At 46.4% G+C, this 24,562-nt stretch overlaps 1 protein-coding gene across 3 annotated transcripts in view; it reads right to left on the bottom strand.

Moving 5' to 3' along the window:
- Positions 1-24,562, bottom strand: part of LOC135396633 (ninein-like protein) — a 212,267-nt gene that overhangs the window by 10,972 nt on the left and 176,733 nt on the right. For all 3 annotated transcript variants that reach the window (XM_064627704.1, XM_064627705.1, XM_064627707.1), the window contains exons 9-15: positions 13,990-14,120; positions 13,782-13,922; positions 12,439-12,730; positions 12,265-12,357; positions 12,023-12,203; positions 9,946-10,020; positions 2-462 (exon numbers count right to left, since the gene is read on the bottom strand). In XM_064627704.1, the coding sequence (XP_064483774.1) occupies positions 2-462; positions 9,946-10,020; positions 12,023-12,203; positions 12,265-12,357; positions 12,439-12,730; positions 13,782-13,922; positions 13,990-14,120 (1,374 nt within the window). The remainder of the gene's footprint in view (position 1; positions 463-9,945; positions 10,021-12,022; positions 12,204-12,264; positions 12,358-12,438; positions 12,731-13,781; positions 13,923-13,989; positions 14,121-24,562) is intronic.

Raw genomic sequence — 24,562 nt, 5'->3', positions numbered from 1 at the left:
CCTTGTGCTGTGAGGTGTCCCTCTCCACACTTCGCAATCTGCAGTCCAAACACTGCTCAGTTGCTTGCTCTTTCATCTTCTCCACCTCTTGCTCGCATGCTTTTTTCGTCCTGGCGATTTCTTCATCCTTGAACTTCAGTTGAGCTTCCAGTTGCTCCCTCTGTTCCGTCAAGTGACTTTGGAGCGTTGTCACGTCCCCGCGCAGCCGTTCTGTCAAAACATTCTTGAGGTCCAGCTCATCCTGCAACTTTGTAATGAGAGACTGCGCCGCGTCCATGGAGTCCACTTCGGGTTGCGACAGCTGTGAACTCAGTTGAGAATTGAGCTGCGATTCTAGTTGGGCCACCTTCATACGGTATGAGTCCTCCACTTCGCGTAGTGTTCGCTCGTACGCTGCACTGATACGTTCCAGGGCTTCGCGCTGCGAGTCGTTCAGGTTGGCACTTTCTGCGAGGTGTGTGCCTGGAAAAATATTGCCACGTTATCTTCGTTACCGCTACGTAAATCAGAGCAGTCATGGGGGGCGTTAAGTAGCGGCTTCACATGGAGCCCGTTCCTTTTTACTAACCCGAACATCTCTTTCTGCGGAGTGTGGCGCTCCCGCGCTCCTAACCAAAAGCCCGGGTGCTGCTCGCGCTCTCCACCCTCCTCTCCGATTGGACCCACCTGCACCTTAATTAATCTTTTTAAGGCTGCAGCCAGAGCGGAAGACGGCTTTACCGGAAAAGAACATTCGGTGACACCCAGAGGACTATATGGGCACTTTGCGCACGCAACGCTCTCAGGTTCCGGAGCGAGAGGGACAGAGTGGACGGAGTGCGCTCTGCAGAGCCGCTCCTTAGCGCGCCCAATGACCTTCCATTCGTGTTTAAAGCAAATACTGATGATACTTCGTGGCTTTACGGAGCGAGACAACTACGATCATGAGCGACGACATTGTGCTCGGTCTGTGCATTCATTTTTTCCACCTAAGGGTTCTTTAACGTGAGCCGAAATCTTAGCACCTCGCGGAAGACTGCATTTCTGAGCAACCTGTACCGTGCTAACAAGTTGCTGGCGTACGTCCTCGGCCGGCATCAAACCTTCAGGTTAGTCAGACCAGTCTAGGAGGTCCGACAGAGTGTAAATAGCGCCTTATTTAGCGTGGATGGTATATTTTGGAACCGTACCACTCAGCGTGGAGATAGCTACTTGCCACTGCCTGTTTGACTCTGCATGGTATACGCGACAAGAGGGAGTTTTATGGAATCGTAAGCGCCCTCCGATTCCGACTCCGTATCTCTGTCAGGCAGTTAGACATCATCAACGTGATGTCAGCCACTCCAAAGGAATCATGCGACTGGCTTATCATGTTTTCGGAAAGTTATCGTGAAACGTCTCCGTTCTCCTAAAACCATCAATTTGAATCATCTACCACCGGCCTATGTTCCGTGACAAAATGTTCCCAGCTATCTGTACATAGCAACTCGATAATTTAGGGTAAAAAATATGACATTGTGAAGAGAAATGAAACACGTATGAAGCAAGCTGTCGGAAACAGTAATCAGCCTTAATTCTTTTTCTTCTTTTTTTTCGTCTGCCATCACCCAACGAAGATAAGAAACATGCGGCCACGTGCTTCGCAACATTCCGATATCTTTCCCTGGCAGGGAGCGTCGGCTAGGCTGACATGACGGCAGCGAATGACACGTGGTTTCGTTACAGAGAACTGCGGATGGTAGTAAACGGTCAGTACACAAACCAATGTACTGCTCGTCAAAATCTGTTCACTATAAAAATAGTCACGCATACGTGCACGGGACATATGGGCCCAGTTGAACGAGAACCCGCATGGTGCGCGGCGAGCGCATAGCGCTAGAGCTCAGGCACTTGGCTTCAAAACAGAGACATCGCCTGCTCCATGCATTGAATATGGCTGTAAGCCCACCAGCCATTCCAGCCCAGCATACTACATGCTAGTAGTATAGGCATCGTTCATATTCCGAATCCCAAACTCCCGGGAATTTCTCGAAAAACACCCAGGGATTTCGGAACTCAGTCATGACGCAGAACTACGGAACCATGTACCATTTGCATGAGAATGCACAGCGCATGAGCGGCTCTCGTACTAGCACCAGCCACAACGTCCGGTGTCACGAAGACTTCCTATCCTTCCGCGACTAAGGACACTCGGAACCAGCCGCCATGCAGAATTATATCTTTCACTTTCCTGATTTGTTAAAAACGGGAGGCGTACGCCTTTTTGTTGCAATTCAAATTGCCACAAAGAGGAGTATACGACCCTCTCTCTCCTCAAATCAGAAGCGATAACTGTATCAATTGACACAGTGGTTGGCGCAGAGCGTGTTTTCTGTGAAACCGGACGTCGTTTTGGCACCAAACTGGATGCCGTGAAAACGGCATGTATACAATTTTCCCGTTCCTGGAATTCTTCTGTGAATGACCGAGGGTACACTTCCCGGGTTTCGGCACAAAAAAATGTATGGAAAGAACCCAGGAACGAAAAGGAGCAGAATGGCTGCACACACTCAACCAGCACAAGAATCTCTTCCTCTTCTTCAAAACAGTAGTGCACATCCTAGGGGGTGCAGTGAGGTGCATGCTCGTAAGCTCCTCCCAGTGGCGGTTACTTTTCGTGTTAGCGGCATTGAAAGATGACAAACTGCGCTATTTTTCAATGCGACAACCAGTGTTCATAAAAAAAAAAAAATGTGAGAATGACAATGACGAGGTATCTTCGGGATAAAAGAAGGGTACGGACGCGACCCGATTTCAAAACACCATTCAAGGCTTCGTTTTCGAGCAAATGCTAGATAATCTCGGCAGCTGCGCCGAAAAAGTGACCACCACCATGGCGGCCAAACGCGTTCGTTTGATGTCATGAGAAAACAATCTATCCCATTGGTCTGGCATGGAATAGCACGGCGGGCTTTCCTTCGTTTTCCTCAGACGCTTTCACACATATGTCGGCACAGTTCCCAGAGAAGTCGGCCCAGGACGAACGTCCCCCAGGGCGTCAGTCGTGACGTTGCCCACCTGTGTGAGGCAGACAACTGCGAGCCCTTTCAGCACTACCACCACCACCACCACTTTGTTTTGAGATGAAGAATGGGAAGTTTCATCGCCAGGGGCGATACTCTACCCCTTTGCTGGGTCCAGGGTCATGTTGTATATATCAAACGGACACTCGTACACTTCGTACAGATAGAAGCAGCAAAAACAGGGGTCGAAGGCCAAGATGGATACTCAAAAAGGGAACACACGCAGGACGCGGGAACGAAAGACACGGAAACGAAACCGCGAAGCCTCCTCGAGTGCATTTGTTTTCAGCTAGCAGATGACATTCGAGAGGGCGGTACATCTCACACGAATGGTCCATTACCAAATTTTGAATTCCTTTCATTTTCTAAATTTCTTTAAAATATTCAATGATATCTACGAGTCTTTGTCCTTCTATGCTTCTCAACCACCGTAAGAGCTTACGCATGAACAAGGCAATAAAACGCAAATGAAGCTGGTGTAACGATGTCATTTCCTTGCTTGCGGCGGTGGTGGTAGGGTCTAGAGCACTGCACGGGCCTCAATTTACCGGCCCGAACCTGGCCGTACCCGAAGCCACGGAGGCTTAGCCGACCCGAACCCGACGCCACGGAGGCTTATCCGACCTAAGCCCGGTCGAGGCCCGGCTCGCAGTTACAATGTGGTGGACACTGTGCACAGCAAACAACGTAAACCACACATACTTGGAACGCGCAAGCGCAGCTTTTGATGCGGTTTGTACCTGCAACACGTGGCGTGGAGTCTAGCGTCTAGCATGCCTTTCCACGGTGCACGCGGCGGCGAGGGTGAGATACACATCATGGCGAAGTCGAGAATAAAACACGACGCCTATGTTATAGCATTTTAGCAGAAAGACGGAGGGATCACCCAGGTAGGGTAAGGTGGGGCAAGATGAGACACGGGGCAAAGCGCGACTTTTTTTTTTTGCTCGACGCCGCCTGTCACAAAGACGCGTTGCTCCATGCGCTTGAAACTTCACTAATGAGTGACTCTGGATGTCCGCTTGCACGTGAGAATTGTCCGGATTGGTGTATGCGTTGAGGAGAAAAAAAAATATGTTACTTCTGCATGAAATTTCGCTTCCTATCTGTCTTGTCGTCATCAGAAGGTCGTTGTCAATGGCTATTCCTCCAGCCTTAGCAAAATTAAAAGTGGTGCCCCGCAAGGAAGTCTTCTTGGGCCACTCCTTTTTTCGATTTACATAAATGATATTGTCTCTATAACTAAGGAGGCTGACTTTATCATTTATGCTGATGACACCAGTCTTCTTTTCTCCGGCTCCCACCCTGACACACTAATTGCAGTCGATATAACCATGTACATCAAACAATCAAGTCATGGGCCGATGTAAATCGCTTGAGAATTAATGCCAATAAGACCAAAGCCATTTTCTTTTCTGCTAAAAATAAACCTGTGACATCCACAATTAATCTATTGCTCAGTAACTCAGTCATCAGCATTGTTGATAGTGTCACAATTCTTAGAGTGACCTTTACCTCGAACCTTTCTTGGTCGTTGCACATAGGTCATGTACACACCAATGCATCTCGTGCTTTTTGCTTTTTATTCAAATATCGCAGCTACATGTCAAGGGCAACTGTCATGATGCTTTACTATGCACTCATATATGCACACTTCAATTATTGCTTTTTGGTATGGGGTACCACAACAAGTACGAATCTGGATAGGTTATTTAGTCTGCAAAAAAGATTCATACAAATTCTGGACCGCTCCCTTATTGCCACACAACAATTGGTCGTTTCGAAAGGAACGGTTTGGTTCCCATACACAATCTGTATAAGTACAGACTTCTCTGTTATTATAAATTGGCTGTAAAGAAATCACTGGTTGGTGTCTTGTCAATGTTCGATCTCACAGAGCTCTCACGTCACTATGCTTCCCGCGCTCATCAGCAGTGGAATGTTGTAGGACGAATTACGGGGAACAGCGGGTCAGTCATCGGATGCCGCAGTTATTAAATGAATGCCCTTTCAATCCTTTAAATGTGTCCCGTACATGCATTCGTGATTTCTGTAGTTAATTGTTTTGACCAGAAGTTATCAATGATCAATAGCAGGGGTAAAGGTGTCAAGAATACGTTTTTTTTTTTTTTTTTTTTCTGATGTGTACTTTTGTGTGGTGTAGAACTAACTTTATTTTGGTTTTTGTAGCTATGTTGACGTTTTATACTGACTTACATTTGTCTCTTTTTTTTGACCGGCTAATATGTTATGTAGTGATGCGCGTTTCCTTCGAATGTTGCAGGGTATCACCATTGTCAATTGTATGTCGCTGGGAGCTGTGAGTCCCTCAAGTCAATTTTTCTTTGTGGAAATAAATTCACATTATATTACATTACAAATATAAGAACCCACCAAGAAGGCGCGATTTTCTGTAGCCCTTTTTCTTGTCATCTGTGCAGCAGCGTTTCACACGCTTATTCTGTTAATGTAAGTCCACATTTCTTTATTCATTCATCTAGATGCATGCATCATATGCGCATTCTTGGTTTCCCGGTGTTGAACAGAAAAATTAATTCATCGGATGATATGCACGAGGCAAGACGAGAGAATTTAATGTAATTTAGAAACAGATAAGTCAACTATTAGGTGGCTTTATGCTTGTTCGTCAGATATTTCTGTTTTGCGTATTACTTAGGATTTTCCAGCAAATTTCCCTGTTTCCTAAAATATTTTCAGCACAGCAAAGGCGCACGCAAAAGCGAGCGACCAGTGACGCATCAGACTGGTGGTGCCTTATTTGCAAAGGACGGTAGCAAAACAGCACCGGGTATTCTGTGGTTTCATTGCACAGTATGCGGGCGGTGGGCTCGCGGGGATTGCGTAGGGGCCCACGGTACTTACTTTACTTTCTTTTGCTACTTCGACTGCAAAAACTAATTTGTATAGTTTATTACCATGGCATGTTTCATCTTGCCCCACGCGATGTCTCGTCTTGCCTCGATGGTTGGGGCAAGATGAGACAATATGCATTTTTGAATTTCTTGTTCGGTGTTTGCCTTACACCGGCTACGTTACACTCCCTCCGGCTCTTCTGACATTACTGGACACCATCGGACTTCGATCGTTATTGTGAAGAGGCTCGTTATTTTATTCCCCCCATTCCCACCAGCAATGGGGTAGAGTATCGTCTGTGGCGATGAAACTCCCCACTCTCCAAGGTCAAAAATAAAGTTGTTGGTCGTGCTGCATTTACAGGTCAGAAGTTCTAGGCCCCTGAGAACGCGGCTATCGTTAGTTTTTTTTAAACAAAAATTTCATATTCAATTGCAAATTTCTGTCTCACCTTGCCTCACCTTATTGCCTTATTTCCAAAACGTATGTTGAGAATTAAACGCCTCGAAAGAATAGCTCACACCAGTGCCGTGTATGCCAAAGGGAGTATGGCCATTAATGGGACCTGCCTATACCAGAGGCTCCACCCACTTTTTGAGGTATCTAGCCAATCATAGGTCGAAATACAGTTGTCTATTATTACATCCATCCAGTACTTATACCTCATCCCTATTTACTGGGTGCCACCATTTTGGAGAAACTCGATTGATTCGGATTGAAACGGATATCACTGGTGACAGACCAAAACAACGGATTTTGCAGCCACTTTTATCAATGCCATCTGTATGGAGAGACGCGGAGGAGGAGGAGGAGGAGGTGTGTCGTTGGGAGGAACCCGAGAGGTCTGCCTGCCTGATTAGGCAGCATGTTTCTCGGGAAGGGAAAGGTGGTGGAGAGGAGGAGAGGAAAGGGTGAAGTGGAAGACCGAGCGGAATCCGCTCGGGGGCAGGATAGCTGCGTCCATGGGCCGACTTCAGGGGAACTGTGCCGGCATACGCCTATTACACATCTGAGGGAAACCCAGGAAAAACCCCAGACGGCACAGCCGGCCCGCGGATTCGAACCGCGGACCTCCCAGTCTCCAAGCGCACGCGTTACCGCTGCGCCACCGGAGCTGGTATATGGAGAGACGCATATTGTGAAGGCTCAGAATTGCAGAAATGGTTGCTTGCAGAAGTGATTGGCCATGAGAGCGGTCCAACCGCTTCTTCGTAGCAGACGACTGCCGGTATGAAGTTTTAAATCACGTAATGTAAGTAGATCGAATCAAAAATGAGCAAAGATGTACGTATAAATAAAATGTAATTATATAATGCAAAATCCTACGTATGAGGGTCGCCCATCTTGCATTTTTCTTGGTATCACGGTCTTAACTAGGCCTAACGTTAGAGACGAAACACCCCATTTTCGCGTAAATAATGATGGCGGAGCGGGAGTTGAAGCTGATTTTGCATATGCGTACATGAGGATATATACTCACAGTATGAAATTAAAGTAGTCTGTGAAAATTTTTTGTCACGAAATCTCCGCTTCGCCGTTCCAAGCACCATCCTCCATCTTGGAGAAAATCTGGTGTCATGGCAGCCCCATGGAGAACGGTAACCAATGAAATGCGCCTAAGCATGATTGACAGGTCGAGCCTCTTTTTTAGGCTCCTCCTAATGGCAAGACTCCCTTTGGCATACACGGCACTGGCTCACAAAAGCTCGACCTGACTGAGGCCCGAGAACTCTCGCTCGGACTGAGCCCGGCCCGAGCCCGCAGTCAAAACGACTTTGGGGCCCGATTTTTTCCCGCGGGCAGGGCCGCTCTCGGGTTTTCGGGCCAGCACGGTTCATTGCAGTGCTCTAGTATGGACAGGAACACAAATGTGTCCCTCTTTCTCGGCGCTGATAAGCGGGCTTCGACTGTTGACGGCTGTGACACACACGCCAGAGTTCCGTGCATTGCTTCGTTTTTTCGGTTGGGATCGGCGTCGTTGTGCCGACTGCAGCACCGTGCATATGAACGACAGCAAACAAAAGAAGAACGACGAAATGCTGGTTGATCGGAGGGGTCGGTTTAATTTCCACAATGAGCATTATGATAAATGAAGTACAGAGATACAGCCAGCGTGGGGTTTTACTTCTTACTGTCGAAGATGAGTGCCTCCAAGACCCTTGGGGCCTCCAAGAAAAGTCTCCACAAACATCGTCAACGCAACGTGTACCACTCACATCGCAAATAAACCATCCAGAGTTTTGAAAGGCAGCCTTTTCCTCAACATTAAGCAGCCAGGGGCCTTCACTTCCTGTTGCTCGCCATGCTTTGATACTTCATCGATTCAGTTTTGTGAGTCGAGGCTTGGTTTCGTCGGCTTAGTCGTTTGTGGTAGTATGAAGTAAATCGATGTGCGCTATACGAAGCGACTGCGAATAAAACTAAGCTCCTTATTTGAGGAGAACATAAAGGTCTCGTCAGTTTTTTTTTTTTAAATAAAAAGCGTCGCAATTGGATGACGAATGCTTGATATGTATAGAGACAGAGTGCCGAGGAGACACACACAGAACGCACACAACAACAACTTTATTTTGATTATAACGCTTGGCAGAAACGCTCACAAGAAACATCAGAGCTGCTACATACAGCGCGCTGTTCCGGTTTTACACCAATCGCGGAATCCCGTCCTGGGACCCGGGATCCGTCAGGAAAGTACAGAAACCTTGGGTTTCCCAACAGTACGCGTTAGCAGCGATGACACAGAGCCAGGACCATCGCTAGCCAATCCTACAAGGAGCACCCATTCAGCTCTACCTTTGAGCGCAGACTTTCCTCATGCAGAGGACGATGATGTTCATGTGAACATTCTCTAAAACGGTAGCCTGCCTTAGGCATTGCTTACAAGATCCTGGAAAGCTGTCCAGTGATAGTATGGTCATTCTCGAGTTATAACTTATGTATTACAGGCAGGCATAGAGTTCCGGTTCTTCCTTTTCTCGTGAATAACGACGGGTGCACAACCCCTTTCGGTTTTTTAAGGTGAATTAGTATATTTACGCATTATGGAGGAACGCGACAGAACGACAAGGACAGAGAACCACACCCGAGACAGCGGAGACAGTATATTTACCGAGGCAAGTCTTTACTTCATTCTACAAATCATTTAACTAAAGCTCAAACGGCATGGAACGCATGCAATAAGGAGGCCCGAATGTATTAAAACGAAACACGAAAAATCGTTAACCGCGCTCCGCGCAAGAATAGTCCAAATTCAGTAATACGCTTACTTAAAAGCGTCAGCAAGCAGTTTTCAACTGACATTCTTCTAACTTGTGATCAAAAGGGATTCTTTATTATTATTATTATTATTATTCATTAAGGGATTCTTTCTTCCCGGCGGCAATCCAAAGTTGGAATAGTCTCGCACAACAAGCTGATGTATGCGACACGCTGTCTTCTTTTGCCGACTGCATTGAAGCGCATTTTAGTTTAATTTTGCAGACAGTGTTTTTGTACCGCGTGCATTGTATTTGTCCCTCCTTCTATGGCGTCGTTAGAGGCTAGAAGTATTCTATAAAAAAAAAAAAAAAGACCCTGCACATCCACCCAATAACGCGCATTAAAGCATCCTTCTTAGACAAACCTTGCACCCTTTTGCGGGTATCATTCTCAATTGCAGCGTTGCGGCTATTTCACTGGTCGGAAATGCTGCTGAAAACGCGCGACAACACTTCCATCGGACGTGAATGTGAAATATCTATCAACGCGCGAGCATGACGTGAAGAAGCGGCGCTCGCAAGCTGGTAATCGAACAAAGTTGATCCCGTACCCCTCGTAACGAAGCCGACGGAAGAAAACGAGGGGGAAATCAACGCTTCTTCAATTTTGTGCTCCTCGGGAAGAGGTCGAAAACTGGGAGTTATATAAGGTGCGAAATTCAAATAAGCGACGCTGGAGTTCTTCATTAAAGTGGCGGTATCGGAAGAGCTCTCCAAGAAACACGTTAAGGAAGCACAAAAGAAACTCGGAGGGAATAAGAAGAAAAACTCACCTTCCAGGCTGCTCAGCATAATGGCACCTCGCTTGCGAATTTTCTCAGCCACTCGGGTGTCGTCATCCGATTCTTCTGCGAGGAGAAGGAAGACTCGTGCGTATATTCCAAGATTTTTGGACATATTTCGTAGTTTATGAGCTCGGGTCACTAGAACGCGGTCGATCACTAATTCGTGTTTTTCGTGGGACAATTATGCTCGTGAGTTGGGTTCCGCGTTTTTAGCATTTGCCGAAAAATCTAGAAAAACACCCGCAAAATATATTTTCTTTTTTTTGATTCGGCATGTTCCGGAAAGCTCCGAATTATACTCTCGCATCTTACGCTAAATGGCGAAAATGCCGGTACCCCGTTGCACTTTTCTTCCTCCGGAGCATCACATTTCCATTTTACCTTTACCTCGTTTAAAGGTGGAATGCAGAGAATACCGCCCTGTGGAGCAGCTAGCCTCCATTTCAGGGGAAAACCTTCCCCTGCAAAACTTTGATCAGTGGGCCAAGAGGGTCCAAGCAGACCTGGAACCCTCCAACGAAGGAAAGGAAACTCTTTGCGTTCTCAATGTCGTCCTACCGAGATGCTCTCCCTACATAGCCCTTCTCCCTAGTGATTATGGTTGCCGATTTGTCAGCATCTATTTTTGGCGCGAACGTTCTAAAATGCCGAAAATACCAGAATTTGACAAAACATATAAATTCCGAAAAACACCCGCCGAATCTACTCGGGAAAAAGCGCCGAAAACGCGAAACGCTAGTTATAACGAACTCAACAGGACCAGAAAAAGATCGATATAAGCGCTGATTCGATATAAGTGGCAGTGGCACAAAACAGTGAAAGCAGCTACAAAAGTGTGCGGAGACTCCGCGGGAGCCTTAAAAGAAGTATACTCTAGCATACCGAGCAATAACCCTCGGATGAGCACCCTGGCAACCTTTCCATTTTGATGTAGTGAGGTACGTAAGCTGGGATTGCTGAAGGGTCTTGTCCGGCGTCACATGGCCCTAATTGGATGGCACACCGTGGATATTCTTAAATCGTTCGGGCCATCTGTTGCTGCACTTTAACTCTGGCTCGTTAAAGGATTACTCGAGTGCAAAGATCTCGATACCGATACGAACGATAAAATGAACGATACCGTTACCTTGACGGTAATACAAAGGGAACGGGATTCGTTCCTTCTACCGTTCATGATTAATGCGCCAACGAAACCGCAATTTACGGTTTATGCCCTATTTTCTCCTTCCCAAGAAGCGCGGTATTGGTCTCTTCAAACTATCGCCTGCAATGATTGGGCGAATCGATTGAGGAGACCAATGGTAAGCCGCTTCGCACTGCCGCTCTGTTCTAACAGTCCTAGAGCTACGTGTTTTGAGCCGCGAACGCGATTTCTCTTCATTCTCCTGATTTAGAAACTCGAACCCGTCCATAAACACATGAACCCGGAGTCGTCTGGCAATGCAGTGTGAATAATCCTGTCCGAACAGCATGTGTTCCGGTCGAGACAAAATGCAACTGCGAATGAAACAATAAATAAATAAAAAAGTAATGGCGTTCTAATCCGAGTTTACTATAGTTTGAAAAGTATGTCCTAAAGCGCGAGGGTAACTGGCCAACGTCTCTCTCAAGTCAAACAAAGCTGCTGGGAGACTGCGCTGCAGGCAGGAGAGCCCCAGTGCCTGGGGAGCCCATCACGTAATGTACTGCTTGCGACATACTTGTCTGGAATATCCAGCCCGTGGCCTACCTCTACCCTATCGGTGGTGTCGCGCGCAAAGGACCCGTACCATTATCGCCTCCGAGGGGAAATCCTATTCACACAACGCTACCAACCGGGAAAGATCACCTGCGATATTTGGGCGTTGTCTGCTAGCATGGGGGGAGAGAATTCTAGCAGACTATGCACTAGGTGCTCGCGTATCACAGATATCCCGGTCGGGAACGTTGTGTGGAACACGGTCTCCCCTAGGAGGCGATAATGGTATGGGACCTTCGCGCGGGACACCGACGATAGGGGACATGGGGGCCACGTGCTGGAGATGCGAGACAAGTACGTCGGAAGCCGAGTACGGGGGGTTCGTACCAGAAGAGGAGCCATCGCTGCCTCTTCGCTTGACTCCTCCCCCTTGCGCTGCGGGCCGTGAGTACTCGGCCAGCCAAGAACCCGAGCGCCGATGCCTCTTCCCGTGGCGACCTGAATTGGCCAACTGTTGTCGTAGCGTCTCCAATTCCAGACTTAGCTCGTCGTTGTTATCCTGGATCTCCTGCACCAATAATAAACTGACATTAAACTCCCTATGTGGCGATCGCGACAAATGCGTGTACCTTGTTCTGTTTACGAGAGGCCTCCAGCTCGCAGATCATCTTCTGGCACTGCTCATCCTTTAGAATCGCCTGTCTGGACTCGAAATCAGCTATCTGTCGCACCAAATTGTTTAATTAAAATAACCGGTGAAATCCAAGCTGGAAACGCGTGGCTTAAAGACCTATCAAACTAACCTTCTTCTTTAGATGCACAACGGTTTCAAGTTCCTTTTGTTGGTTTTCGCCAAGACGGTGCAATTCTTGGCACTTTTCACTCAAGTCTTGCAGTTCAGATTCCAGTCGTTGGTTTTCTTTCTGGAGGGTGGCCAGTTGCAACCGCAGCTTCCCTTCTTCATTCCTGAGCGCCGTCGCTTCCTGTTGCCCCTGTTGCCTGATCTTGCTGAGCTGAGAGGAAGATACCTCGCGTTCTCTTTGAAGCTCCTCCAGCGCTTCCCGAAGCTGTTCCTGGTGCTTCTTTTCCAGGGTCCTAAGAAGAAGTTTCTGATACAGTATGTATAGGTGGAGATGCTAAACAACCGTATGGCGATTTCACAATCCTAATCTCCTGAGGAACCCGTCAGATTTGGAGTCATTTAGCTCTAACTCGGAACAGATTCTGCTTCAATATCCAACGGATGTCTTATTGGACGCGGGAGATATTTTTCGCTTAAGGCCATGTCACACTAGGCCGACTGCCGACCTCAACACGACCGACACGACCGACACAGAGTTGGCCAATTTTAAAGTCACACTACGACGACAACGATAGCTGACACAACTCAAAATATCGGCCTAATGTGACTGTCAACACCGATAAATCTGCCAACAAAATCGGAGAAAATGCAAGTCGGTTGTGGCAGGCTTGGGGGCTGGCCGGTTTTCTTCGCCGACATGAAGAGCAGCTGCGCGATTTCTACAGTTTTTCGAAGTTTCGTGAAATGAAAACAATAAAACGGAAGCTGAAAACGCTTAATGCACGGATCCAAGCGCATCTCTATCAAAGCTGCAGCGCGAGAAAAATGTAGTACAAAGCAACCAGGGCAAGAATGTCTCCTTGAAAATGCCATGCTCATGAAGTTTCACACCGTAGCGTGGATTCACGCTGTGAGGAAGCACATGGGACACAAAAATAGATGCTAAGCATATTTCAAACGTAAGTGCTGAAGTTGTCTCACTCAGTATTGTGCCGCTCTGCCTGCAGATGTTCCGTCTGTGATGAGTCCGCGTTGTCACAGCCGAGGCACCGTGTACGGGTCTCAGCTTCCGCGGCACCCATCGCGCCAAACAAAGCCCGCGTACAAACTATAAACTGCGCAGGCGCGATTGCTATGCTCACGACTGTGGCTCACAATCACATGCTCACGGGCCGTCTGTTTGTGCGGTGTGACAGGAATTGGCCGATCAATCCTCGTGTACCGTTCCGTGTACGTACCAATCATCCATAGTACCGTTATTTATATGCAAACGGGGGTCTGCGCGTGATATTGGAAGCTGAATCTGGCTTTAGGCCTGGCAAACAGTATTCATCTGATGCTTACACGAGTTTGTTCTCGGACGCTTTTTCCAGCTTGGCATGGTGTTCGTCAACTTCTTGTGCCAACAGTGTCGCCCTTGCGTTCGCCTCCGATAGACTGACACGTAGGCGGTCCCGTTCTTCGCGGGCTTGCTCAAAATTCGCCCTATAAGAAGGGGTGGACAAAATGGCTCACACAAAAGTATCATAGACGAATGACACGTTCTACTTACTTAAGGTGATGCAGCTCGTGCTGGTAAGAAGCCAGAGCGAAGACAGCGTTGCTCTGTGACATGAACTCTTCTTCCAGCTGACTCGTGAGGTCAAGCAGATTCACCTTCAGGTTTGGGTTAAAGCCCAGTTGCTGAAATCGCAAAGACGCGTTATCAATACCATTACTGGGACACGCAAGTAAATATTAAGAAACATTCACGGTCGAATTATATTCTGGAATTGTGGAATGGCACAAGCAAAAGACAGCGCAGACTGTGACTTTGACAGCTTATCCGATCAGATCATTTGGATCCTGAGGATTATAGAAAGAAAGAAAGACGGTACTGTGGACGAGATTGTACAGAAATAAAGGCTACAGCCTATACTGAAATACATGCTTCTTCCCTCTAAGGAACTTCCCCACATACCTAGTTCAAGCACAACCAGCATTAGTAATGACATTCAGACACAACTGATGTTCTGAGGCACTAGTAATGATATTGTTCTGTTTTCTGGGTGTTGAAAATGGGACGCCTCCTTTTCTGCAACACTTATGTTACATAAATGGCCTACTCTCCTGGTCCTCAGCAGATCATGAAACCGAGCTACATCATCCTGAAAGCTGGTCAGCTTTGAGTAAGTTGTGGGAGCGATTGGTTAATAAGTGGGACTTCTGAGAATGTACGCTACGGAAGGAATTCGCGCAGGCAACAACAATGCCATTGTTTCCCAGATGGTTTCTATCATAGCTGCGGAGAAGTACAAGGTAATTTCCACTGGTGGCGTCGTTCCCAGCCCATCGACTGTAAAAGGAACGCAGTGAGTGCGGAAAGAAGATGGTGGCTTATATTGGCCGCCGTTATCGAGAATCGAAAGCAGTCGGTCCCCAACAATGGGTGCCGAAGATGAGACGCTCTTCATTAAGTACAGAAAGCGCTCATATAATACCCGGGGACGTCCTTTGTATTTCTTCGGCCACGGAGGAGAGAATGCATTGTTGACGGCTCTCTCCCCATTTTCCGAGCTGCGGAGAATAGACGCCAACACTGGTTGTGCGCTGGAGTTTCGAAAGCACCTCTTTCCTTTCTTCTTTTAATGTATTGCTTGTGATTAATCAGGGCGCCCGTATGCTTTTACGTCGGAGGCTATCAAGTGAGATAATTACGTAGTTGTTTTGCTGCAGCTGTGCGTCTACTGGCGTGGCCTCCTTCACAATATTGGGAAAAGATTACCCAAGACTAGGACTACCGACTGACAAGCATATAACAAAAGATCAGGTGCTAACACTGCCTTGAGTTTGAGGGAAAGCACAGGACGAGAAGACCACACGATAAGACTCACGTCCGGTGTTCTGCCTCAAACTCGAGGCAATGTTAACATCAAGTCAACACCGGCTAGCTTGCCTACTCCTGTTATGTTCAAAAGATCAGAACCCGACCATAAAAACCTGGAGCGAGTGTGTCCGCAGCACCGAGCCTGCTTTGACTATAATTTTTGTTCGTGACCGCCAGGACTGGCACTGCACAAGAAGGATGCTTGGTAGTAGCCGAAGGCCATCCTCGACTTCTGACCGCGTATCGCCGCTGCAAGAGGCGTCGTTCCAGAAACACAGTTCTGAAGCATGTGTTCATGAGTAATGCGGATGAACCTGAGGACAGGGCACTGGCATCAATGTCGACTAAGGGAAAACACGCAGTATTCTTTGCGCCTTTTGGGTGTAGATGTCTTGCCCCATATGGTTCACGCCTCTGTGGTGCAAGTTTCACACCGTATCACAAGATTGCCAGAATTTTTGATGATCACTTCGTTTCAGACTTTGCGCTTGATAATGGGAATCTTCCGCTTTACACAGTGTCTAAAAAAACTGCCTTGTCCGATGCTGAGTTTACGGAAACTGGGATTTTTGCTGATGTAAAGTAAACAACTGATGGCATACCAAATGAGGTGTTAAGAAGATATAAGTTCCTTACCCTCATTTATCAAAAGTCCTTCGATACCGGAATTGTTCCTGAACAATGGAAATGGGGCAAAGTGGTTCCCATGCACAAATCAGGTCCCACTACTGATGTTTGCAATTATCGCCTATGTTTCCTAGCTGGCCACCTGCGCCAAGGTGTTCGAGCACAAACTGTCAAAGTATTTATTAAGGTATTTAGAAAGTACATCATTTTTTGACTTGATTCAGCACGGGTTTGGCAGGGATTTCCTAGTGTCACTCAGTTATTGGATACCACCGATTTTTTTCGTGATTTTTCTGGAATTGCCAAAAGCATTTGATAAGGTCTGCCACGCGAAGTTGTTGTGCAAACTGAGACCTGTTTTGGCCGATTCTAAAATATGTTCTTGCTCTGGAACTCTTGCTGTGCTTGGTTCGAGAACTGCTTCCATATACGACACAGTTTGTACAGACTGCACAGTAAATTTTTTGCACCCTTTAGGGCGTAAAAGGGATGTAAGTTGCGGGAAACACCCTACTTTTTTCAGTTACACTCTTCGCTGCACCCTTCTGAAATTACAAAGGTGTTTTATGAGTTTAAAATGGGTGTACAATAAAAACAACCCCTAATAACACCCAATAAACACCTTATGACTGTGTTACTGTCTACGGGTGTCTGAATTACCACGTTTGTTGCAATCAGGAATTGAATGCAGGTAATGGGATTGAGGCCCCGGAACGTATTCATAGCTAAGGCTGCTGTCATAGTATATGTGGACTCTGAGGTGTTTAAATCAAGACTCTACGCTTGTGTTTAGTGTCATGTACAATGCAGAGGTTAGCTCAGTCGGTAACGCGTTGATTTGCTGTGCTCAAGATCGCAGGTTCGACCCCGATTAGGACGATGTACCACTCCTTCCAACACCGGTGTCGGGGATTGGCTACGCACGTTGAAAGGACGACAGGTGGCAGAAATATATAGGCTTTGCACTAGGCTGGCATCTATTACTATATTAGTATCATCCATACTGAACAGGTGTTTTTCCGAAATAACACCCTTTTTGAAAGGGTGTTATTATGTTATCACCCTTGGGCAGACTTGTACAAAATACTGCGCAAAAGTATTTAAAATAAGATACTAAATACTCTACGGAAAAAGTATTTAAAATAGAGTACAAAATACTCAAAACTGAAAGTAATTTGAGTAGAGTACTAAATACTCTAAGAAGTATTTAAGATACTCTTTAAAGTAATTTAGTATTAGCAGTAAGTGAAACGCGTATTCTGAACGTGGCCTTACAAATGAAAGGAATAAACTTCATCAGCCATGCATATCATTCATTTGCAACGTCTTGGTGTCAAGTAATGTTTGGTGAACTTTGGTGAACCCAAGTAAACTTTGTTGATATGTTCTGACCCAAAACTACGTAAACCCTCCTGTATGTCGGTTCGGGTCTTTCAACCTCTGGCACGTGTTTGGTTGGTTGGTTGGTAAAATAACAAGGGGAGGTTGAATGCGCACGTGTTGATTGCTTTGATGACCAAGGAAATAAATACCGGGATTATCTTGTACCCAATCCCCTGGTGATTCACCTGGCAATATGAATAGGAACGGTTTTCTGACGAAGCTGGCTATTGAGAAGCAAGGCCAGGCTTGGGACCAGCCTATTGTACAAGAGGATAAATGACAGATTCGCGAATTCCCGAAAAAAGAAAAAGAAGGGGGTTAAACTCCAGTGAGCTGAAAATCTCGGCACGGTGGGAAGCGTGCTGGATATGGCTTGACGAGGAAGGAAAGTATTTTGAGTACTGAGTAGTAAATACCGAAAAAAGTATTTTAAATACATTAAAAATACTTGTCGCAAAAACCAGTAACCATCGGACTTCGATCGTTATTGTAAAGGGGCTCGTTATTTTATTCCCCCCATTCCACCAAGCACTGGGGTAGAGTATCGCCTGTTGCGATGAAACTCCCCACTCTCCAAGGCCGAAAATAAAGTTGTTGTTGTTGTTGTTCGCAAAAAGTATTGAGTAGAGTACCAAAATACCGGAAAAAGTATTTAAAATACTGTATTTTGAGTACGTACTCAAGATACGTACAAGTCTGCCCTTGGGCACGGTTTCTCAAACTGGGTACCCTGTAAGCATATCCTTCATTGGCAGGTGAGGGGCGGGTGACGCAATGAGATCCCGCACCGGGTGACACACATCCTATAGCGTCCGCCATGCACTGTTATTAAACCATTAAAAGAATTGTTGATGAAAGCGGTGGCGACAAAAGCACCGCTTTTACACGCAGAAAGATGTAAAAACAATTACAGCGCATTTATTGCACCTGACAGGCTATACAAATATGAAGCAAAGCCTATCCTCCTCTGCACAGTGTGCCAGCTACTTCTCAGTGGGTCTCACGGTTAGAGCTTCTCTCGTGTGCGCTGAGGACGTAGCGCTGTCACAAGAGGCATAAATATGTTACTTCAGCCATCATCTATACCTCTTTTATACCACTTGTGCGAGGTTGGAGGTATGAGTCGACACCTTGTACCCTTTCTATACCTTCCAAAGCAATAGATTTGAAGCAGAAAGTATAAAAAGGGTACAATAGCCCATTACTGTAGCTCATTCATGTTTTCTTTTCATTTTTTAACAGTGCATTGCATACGATACTGTTGCGTACACAAACGAAGGAGAAGGACGAGAGAAGTTCCACAAGGAATGTGTCAAACTCCATATGAAACAGGCTTAATTGTGGCTTATACTTGTTTTCGTGCATTCGCTTTTTCTATCGTCTAAAGAACACATATTTAAGAGCATAATGCTATGCAGTATAAACAACTGAAGATATTTCATGTATTGAATACAACCTGGAAATATCCCTTTAGAATATAACGACAAAGTTAACATTTCGGACTGTTGCAACTGAAATGCGGCGGAAGCATGACGAGCATGTTCCCAAATGTTTTATTGTATTTTTTTTAATCAAACCAAAATCATATCGAAAGTGAAACGAATCGTACTGTTCTTGAATCAGAGCGAAATCAACAGTTGGTTCTGCTTGGTGTATTCGTCGAAATGCACCGACCGTTTTGGGCCTGATTTGGGGTTTTAGGGTCTGCAACCCTGAACCCTGCGCAACAAAGGCCAAACAAAATTGTGCGTTTAGGTGGTACGCTTTTTTTACAGTTCATCTACACATTACCTCATGAAACGACCATGTTCCTAATAAATTTCCTTGTACCTTCTATATACGAGGCGGTCGATTTTTTGTTGATACGTGTACCTTATAATGCAGTGCGGAAACTGCACCCGCGTTGCGGAATTAGGTGGCCCATTCCATTCCAATTCCATTCCCAGGAATGGATGGTATGGTCAATCCCATTCCTGGAATGGCGTAGCAGCGCCCATTTCATTCCTCCAATTCCGGGAAGATTAAACTAGGCAATAAAAACAAAACAAGTAAGACGTCTGATAATGGTCAGTCAAGCAGTACTGGGCCGGGTGACGTCATTCGGAACGAAAACGCACAAGTCAACGCGTGGAAGAGTTCCTGACACCAGAACGACACTAATGGACCAGAAATTGCGCTAAGTAAGCTTTCTGGAATATTTATTACGAACTATTTAATAAAAACAGCAACTGTCTCGATGATCACGGCCACGAGTGTCATAAGGTTCTTATTCACAAACATTAGCTGCTGACAACAGACTTCGCTGCGCTGTCATAATCAGGGTTCGACGGTTCGCTGCCGACAGTTCGGTGCGAGGACAGAGAAGTTCGTGTTTTCCCATCTCAAGCATTGTTTCCCAAGTTTGTGAGTGCATATTACTGACCCTCCTTCTGTGTCGCTTCTCTAAATATGACGCATCTGTCACACAACGAAAATGGATCAGCACAGCACAGCTTGCAAATGTCCTGTAATCTCATTCGTACATGTTGAGATAACAGGAATCAAAACCCTCCCAGACATGTCGACAGCACATGTGTTGCTGATTTCGGAAAACATGTAATTCTCGAAAGGGAGAATTCGCTCAAATGAAGCGCTCTCCCAACCTTGCTAGTGCCGCGTGATTGTTCAGAAGTACATAGTGTGCACTGTTATACGATCGCTGTTCCTTCGACCGGAAACTCCACACCATCCATTCTAAAGGACATCTCTCCGAGGACTCCACACCATTCGCCTATCCGCACGTGAACGCCCGTCTAAGCAAAGTAAATTGGTAAGCATAACAGCAGACAGGGAAACAACGTAGGCAGATATATCCAGGAAAGAAACACTAGTGCACACGAACATTGGGGTATGATGCCACGTCACATATATAAGCAAATATATGATCTCAGACGGTAACGTGTTGGCTTGCTGAGCTCAAGATCGCGGGTTCGATCCCGGCCGAGGGCGGTAGCAATGTGGGGAATAGGTAAACATTGCTTCCAGCACCGTGTGTCGGGTATTTCCTGCGCACGTCAAAAGAACCCCAGGCGTGTCCAAATTATCCGCAGTCCTACCCTGTCGCACGTGCAACATGTCGCCACACTGCGCAGACAAACCTTACGTGTAACATCACGGTACGATTTTTTTATCAATCTATCGGGAATATTGAAACTCGAAGGAATAACAACAGTCGACGCGAAGATTTATGGAGAGGCACTTTCGGAAAACGATCAGAAACTGCATTTCCACACACGTGGCCATATCCTGCGTCGCTGCCACTCAAAATTTACGGGTTCAGTCCGAGTTTTTACGCGCAACATGTGCCAGTGGTGCCTTAGCAGAACGCATATTTTGCTACGAATTCGTAAATTCGCCAGCACATAAAAAGAAAAACGGCTTTCACCGAACAGGAACACAGTGGTGATACTGCCCGTTCTGTGCAGCCGTTTCTATTGTGAATTCTGTCGCCGACGCCCTGGTAAGGAATTTATGGGACACGGATGACTGTGCCAATCCATGAAAATTTATGGCGGGGAGGCAAACTTCCATCGCCTATACGGCGGCCGGATCGGCTAAATCGAATTTTAGCTGACACGCCGGTATATAGCAATGATACGCTATGCAATCATTTGCCACCGACTGGTGAGGTGGGTACAGGCAAAAGAAGTGTATTGCGATTCGTGCATTTCTTACGCCCAGAACCAACCACCACCTGGTTATTATAATTTTTCAGTGAACGACACGCCAAGCTGTACATTGAGCAGACCTTAAAATATTAGGCAAATATCTGCATACATAAACAGAGTGTGTGCATTTAAAGGAGTACAGAGGACCATTCAAAATATTTTCAGTTTAAGACATCTGATGAAAGTATATGCGCCAATATGCCGAAGAACACAAAAGGTTTCAATGCACGTAGTTTTTTTACCAGAAAAAAAGAAAAGAAAAACCTAGACAAACACAGTCGTTCACTTTCGACTTGTCATCCAGAGCGCCACAAGGAGGAGAGGGACGACTTATGACTTATTGACTTTTATACTTTTTGACTATATGACCTTTTGTGCGCTTTCCTCTTTTGTAGTCGGTAAACATGCCCCTTCGGGGAGGGGGGGGGGGAATTAGGGATTGAAAAGGTGACTATGCGCATGGAGGATTTCATTGCCGCGCGGGCGTTTCCCTGAGTGCAACGCTTCTTCAGACCCCTGAACAGCTCACTAGCAGACGATACTCTGAACCAATCAGCGAGCCCGGACCCTGTAGCGTAAGGGCAAGGTCACGGGATGGTACTGTTCTCCACCACCACTGCGCACGGTCGCTTTTTGCGGCGTACTTTAAATTCAATTTCTGCGATAATTATGGCTGTGTGGGATGAATTACTTCTCATGGTGCTTTTTACTGGCCTACTTAACAGTTTTACAGAAAGGAAACAGGGTGTTAAAAATGACGCGGACACCAGACACAACAAGGAACGGGCATCCGCATAGCCATTAAGCGGTACTCGACACGACCCTCCACTGGAGCTGTTTCTCGAGACCGCTTTTGTGCTTCAAAAATCTATGCTTACTCGAAACGCCCTCTGAGTGGAAATCATTCGCGCTTTCCCCAAGCACTACATGGTAGCGCTGTTGTTTTATTGAGGCCCCAGGGTTCCTCAAGTGGAGGAACGTTTAAGTCGAAGAGTAGATATCGAAACAATACAGACAAGTCCATATCAGAATTATCCGTGATTGCGTTGTGTTGCAATGAGGTATGCTACCGTGAATCGGCACGGCATTTGATACGGTCCCATCTCCTCTTCCTATCTTCCCCCGCATCTTCTCGGGACTGGCTATCCTTGCTTTTCTACCCTCATTAAAGACATAAGAAGACACGTACAGGCAACCTAGAGTGACTATGTGAGCACTGCATTCTTCAACGTACAAACATCGAGCTGATAACAAAACCTAAGCCGGCTTCTGTCAAGCATGTCCAAAGAATCCAGATGTTGCTGCTGCTATCTGCGAGCGGCCTCATTATCCCTTCTTAGACGGAGCAGTAAACAGGGGCACTCAATGAAACATGTGCCGGAGCGTGCAGTGATTCAAACGAAAATATACGGCGACAAAAAGTACGGCTTTTGAGCACAACATTTGCGGATGAGAAGAAAGAATCCTGGAAGCGTCCCGCGAGCAAAGAACGCCTTTGTGTGTCGCACTTTTATGCGCACGCATTTGGATCAGCATCAAAGCACTGAGAGTCGCCTTTTCAAGCGGAAAACCGGAGCATGCTTATTCCATAAGGTGTCTCGGGATAACTTCCGTTACTCTCTCGTAGTGCGGAACATAGTATCACCGCAATATTATCATTGACGCAGGCGGGAGTAGAGGAGGAACGGAACTTACAAACAACATTTTGTTTTGGTCATCACGACTGGGAAGTTTTCACCGCGACAGATGATGCTCTACCCCATCGCCGGAGGTAATTTGGTGAAAATACAACGCTGAGCTCCGCAGCGAGGACTGAAGTCCTACATTGTCCGGAAAGGTAGCATTATAGGGAGGCCCGTCGATGAGCTGGACTTCGATGAGCAAAGCAATTTTGTCAGAGGTGACTTACTCAAATGTCGAGAACCTAGCTGGTTTGAAGACACTGTAAGTGTACTCGTGAAATGTTAGCAAACGGACAATTGAGATAAACTACCTTCAAGTCATTACAGAGACGGTATTTTCGGAAGACCTGCCACAGGCGATGTCCTAGCTCAGTGACCAGTAAAAGCGACAATGAAGTGTATCCAATGAATTAACCCGGTATCATGACGAGGCCCGGTATCCAATGAAGAACTAGCCCGTGGGCTGTGGCTTCGTACACAAAAATCCAGTTACCTTGAATGCCTGTGTACCGAAAACTCTCAGAGCAGGCCTCGAGTCCGTGACAGCTGTCCTTACACGGGGGATAAGATCGATTGTGTATTGCAGAAAGAAGGCAGTAGGATAGCCTTGTGCACTTGAAGTCCTTACACTACGCCTTTGGATGGTGTTACAATGCTGATGAACACTAACCATTTCGTGAATATCGCAACGTAACACATCCTTTTCCGGAAAATGGGAACGGTTCCGAAGGAAGTCTGATGGTCTATTCTAGCCCGTACACAACCGAGACCAAATTAGCAGACACCAGTATAACTTACAGAGCCCATGGGTGTAGCATCTTTCGTCATAAAACAGAAATTCAGTTAACGTCAGCACCGGGGACACTGAGGAGGCGGTAAAAAATGGGAAATCTCGGAACGCCTCTGTCTCCTGGAGCACAAGTAAATGTCTGTTGTCTTTGTGACACTCATCCGCCCACCCTATACCTTTCATCTTACCAGTCTTCTCCAACAGAGTTCTATCCTCTTAACATGTTACCAAAGTATTTCATACCTAGCTTCATTATTAGTCCATTGAACAATCGTTGTTTAATTCTTTTAATGTTGATTGATTTGGTTTCTTCGCAGTCCAAAGGAAAATCAAAAGCGTTCTCCAGCACCGAAATCGGAAAGCGTCAGTTCTCCGACGGCCAGCCATCTTTATAGCTAGCCTTACATTGATACAGAAAAAGCGGCGTAGCTTTGCCTGCATGAACCCTTGTCGGAGGGTCATGTCTCTGCTTGTTATTATGCTGTCCAAATTTGCCGCAGCTTTCCCTCGAAGGAGCAAGCGCATTTTAATTATCCCTCAGTAATTATTCCCCACGGCGCCCTTTGAGTACGCGAATCTAAATTCTGGCACTTCTTTGAATTATCCCACTATTTGCCAGGATGTACAGGGGAGGTAGAGGAAGTGCCATGATCTTCGTATTTCCGAAGGTGAGCATCATGACACACTTCTTGACTCTCATCACTTTCACCGCCCTTCTTCAATTAAAAGGAACCCTAAAGCAACAATCAAGCAGCTTGCGTGGTTAGTGTCATTTAAGAGGTTACCTCGTAACACAGCTTGAACACACGGACATGTCGCTCTAAAACAATTTCGATTCGTTGTCAAAATTGCGATGAAAATCGGTCAGGGTGACATCTGGAGCGAGACAACCCTCAATTTAGCGGGTAAAACTTATGTATCCAGCTTTTTTTTGGTGTGATTTTGGTTTCCACGCAGTAGACGTCACTGCGTCGTACCCAGTGTTATTTGCATGCAATGTAGTTTTGCCACCGTGCTTGACGGGCAACGCGAAGTTGGTATCGTACATCGGCACAGTGTTGCGCGCAATT

The sequence above is a fragment of the Ornithodoros turicata genome, chromosome 6, assembly GCF_037126465.1.
Source record: "Ornithodoros turicata isolate Travis chromosome 6, ASM3712646v1, whole genome shotgun sequence".
NCBI classification, from domain to species: Eukaryota; Metazoa; Arthropoda; class Arachnida; order Ixodida; family Argasidae; genus Ornithodoros; species Ornithodoros turicata.
This window is presented reverse-complemented; position numbering and strand designations above follow the sequence as displayed.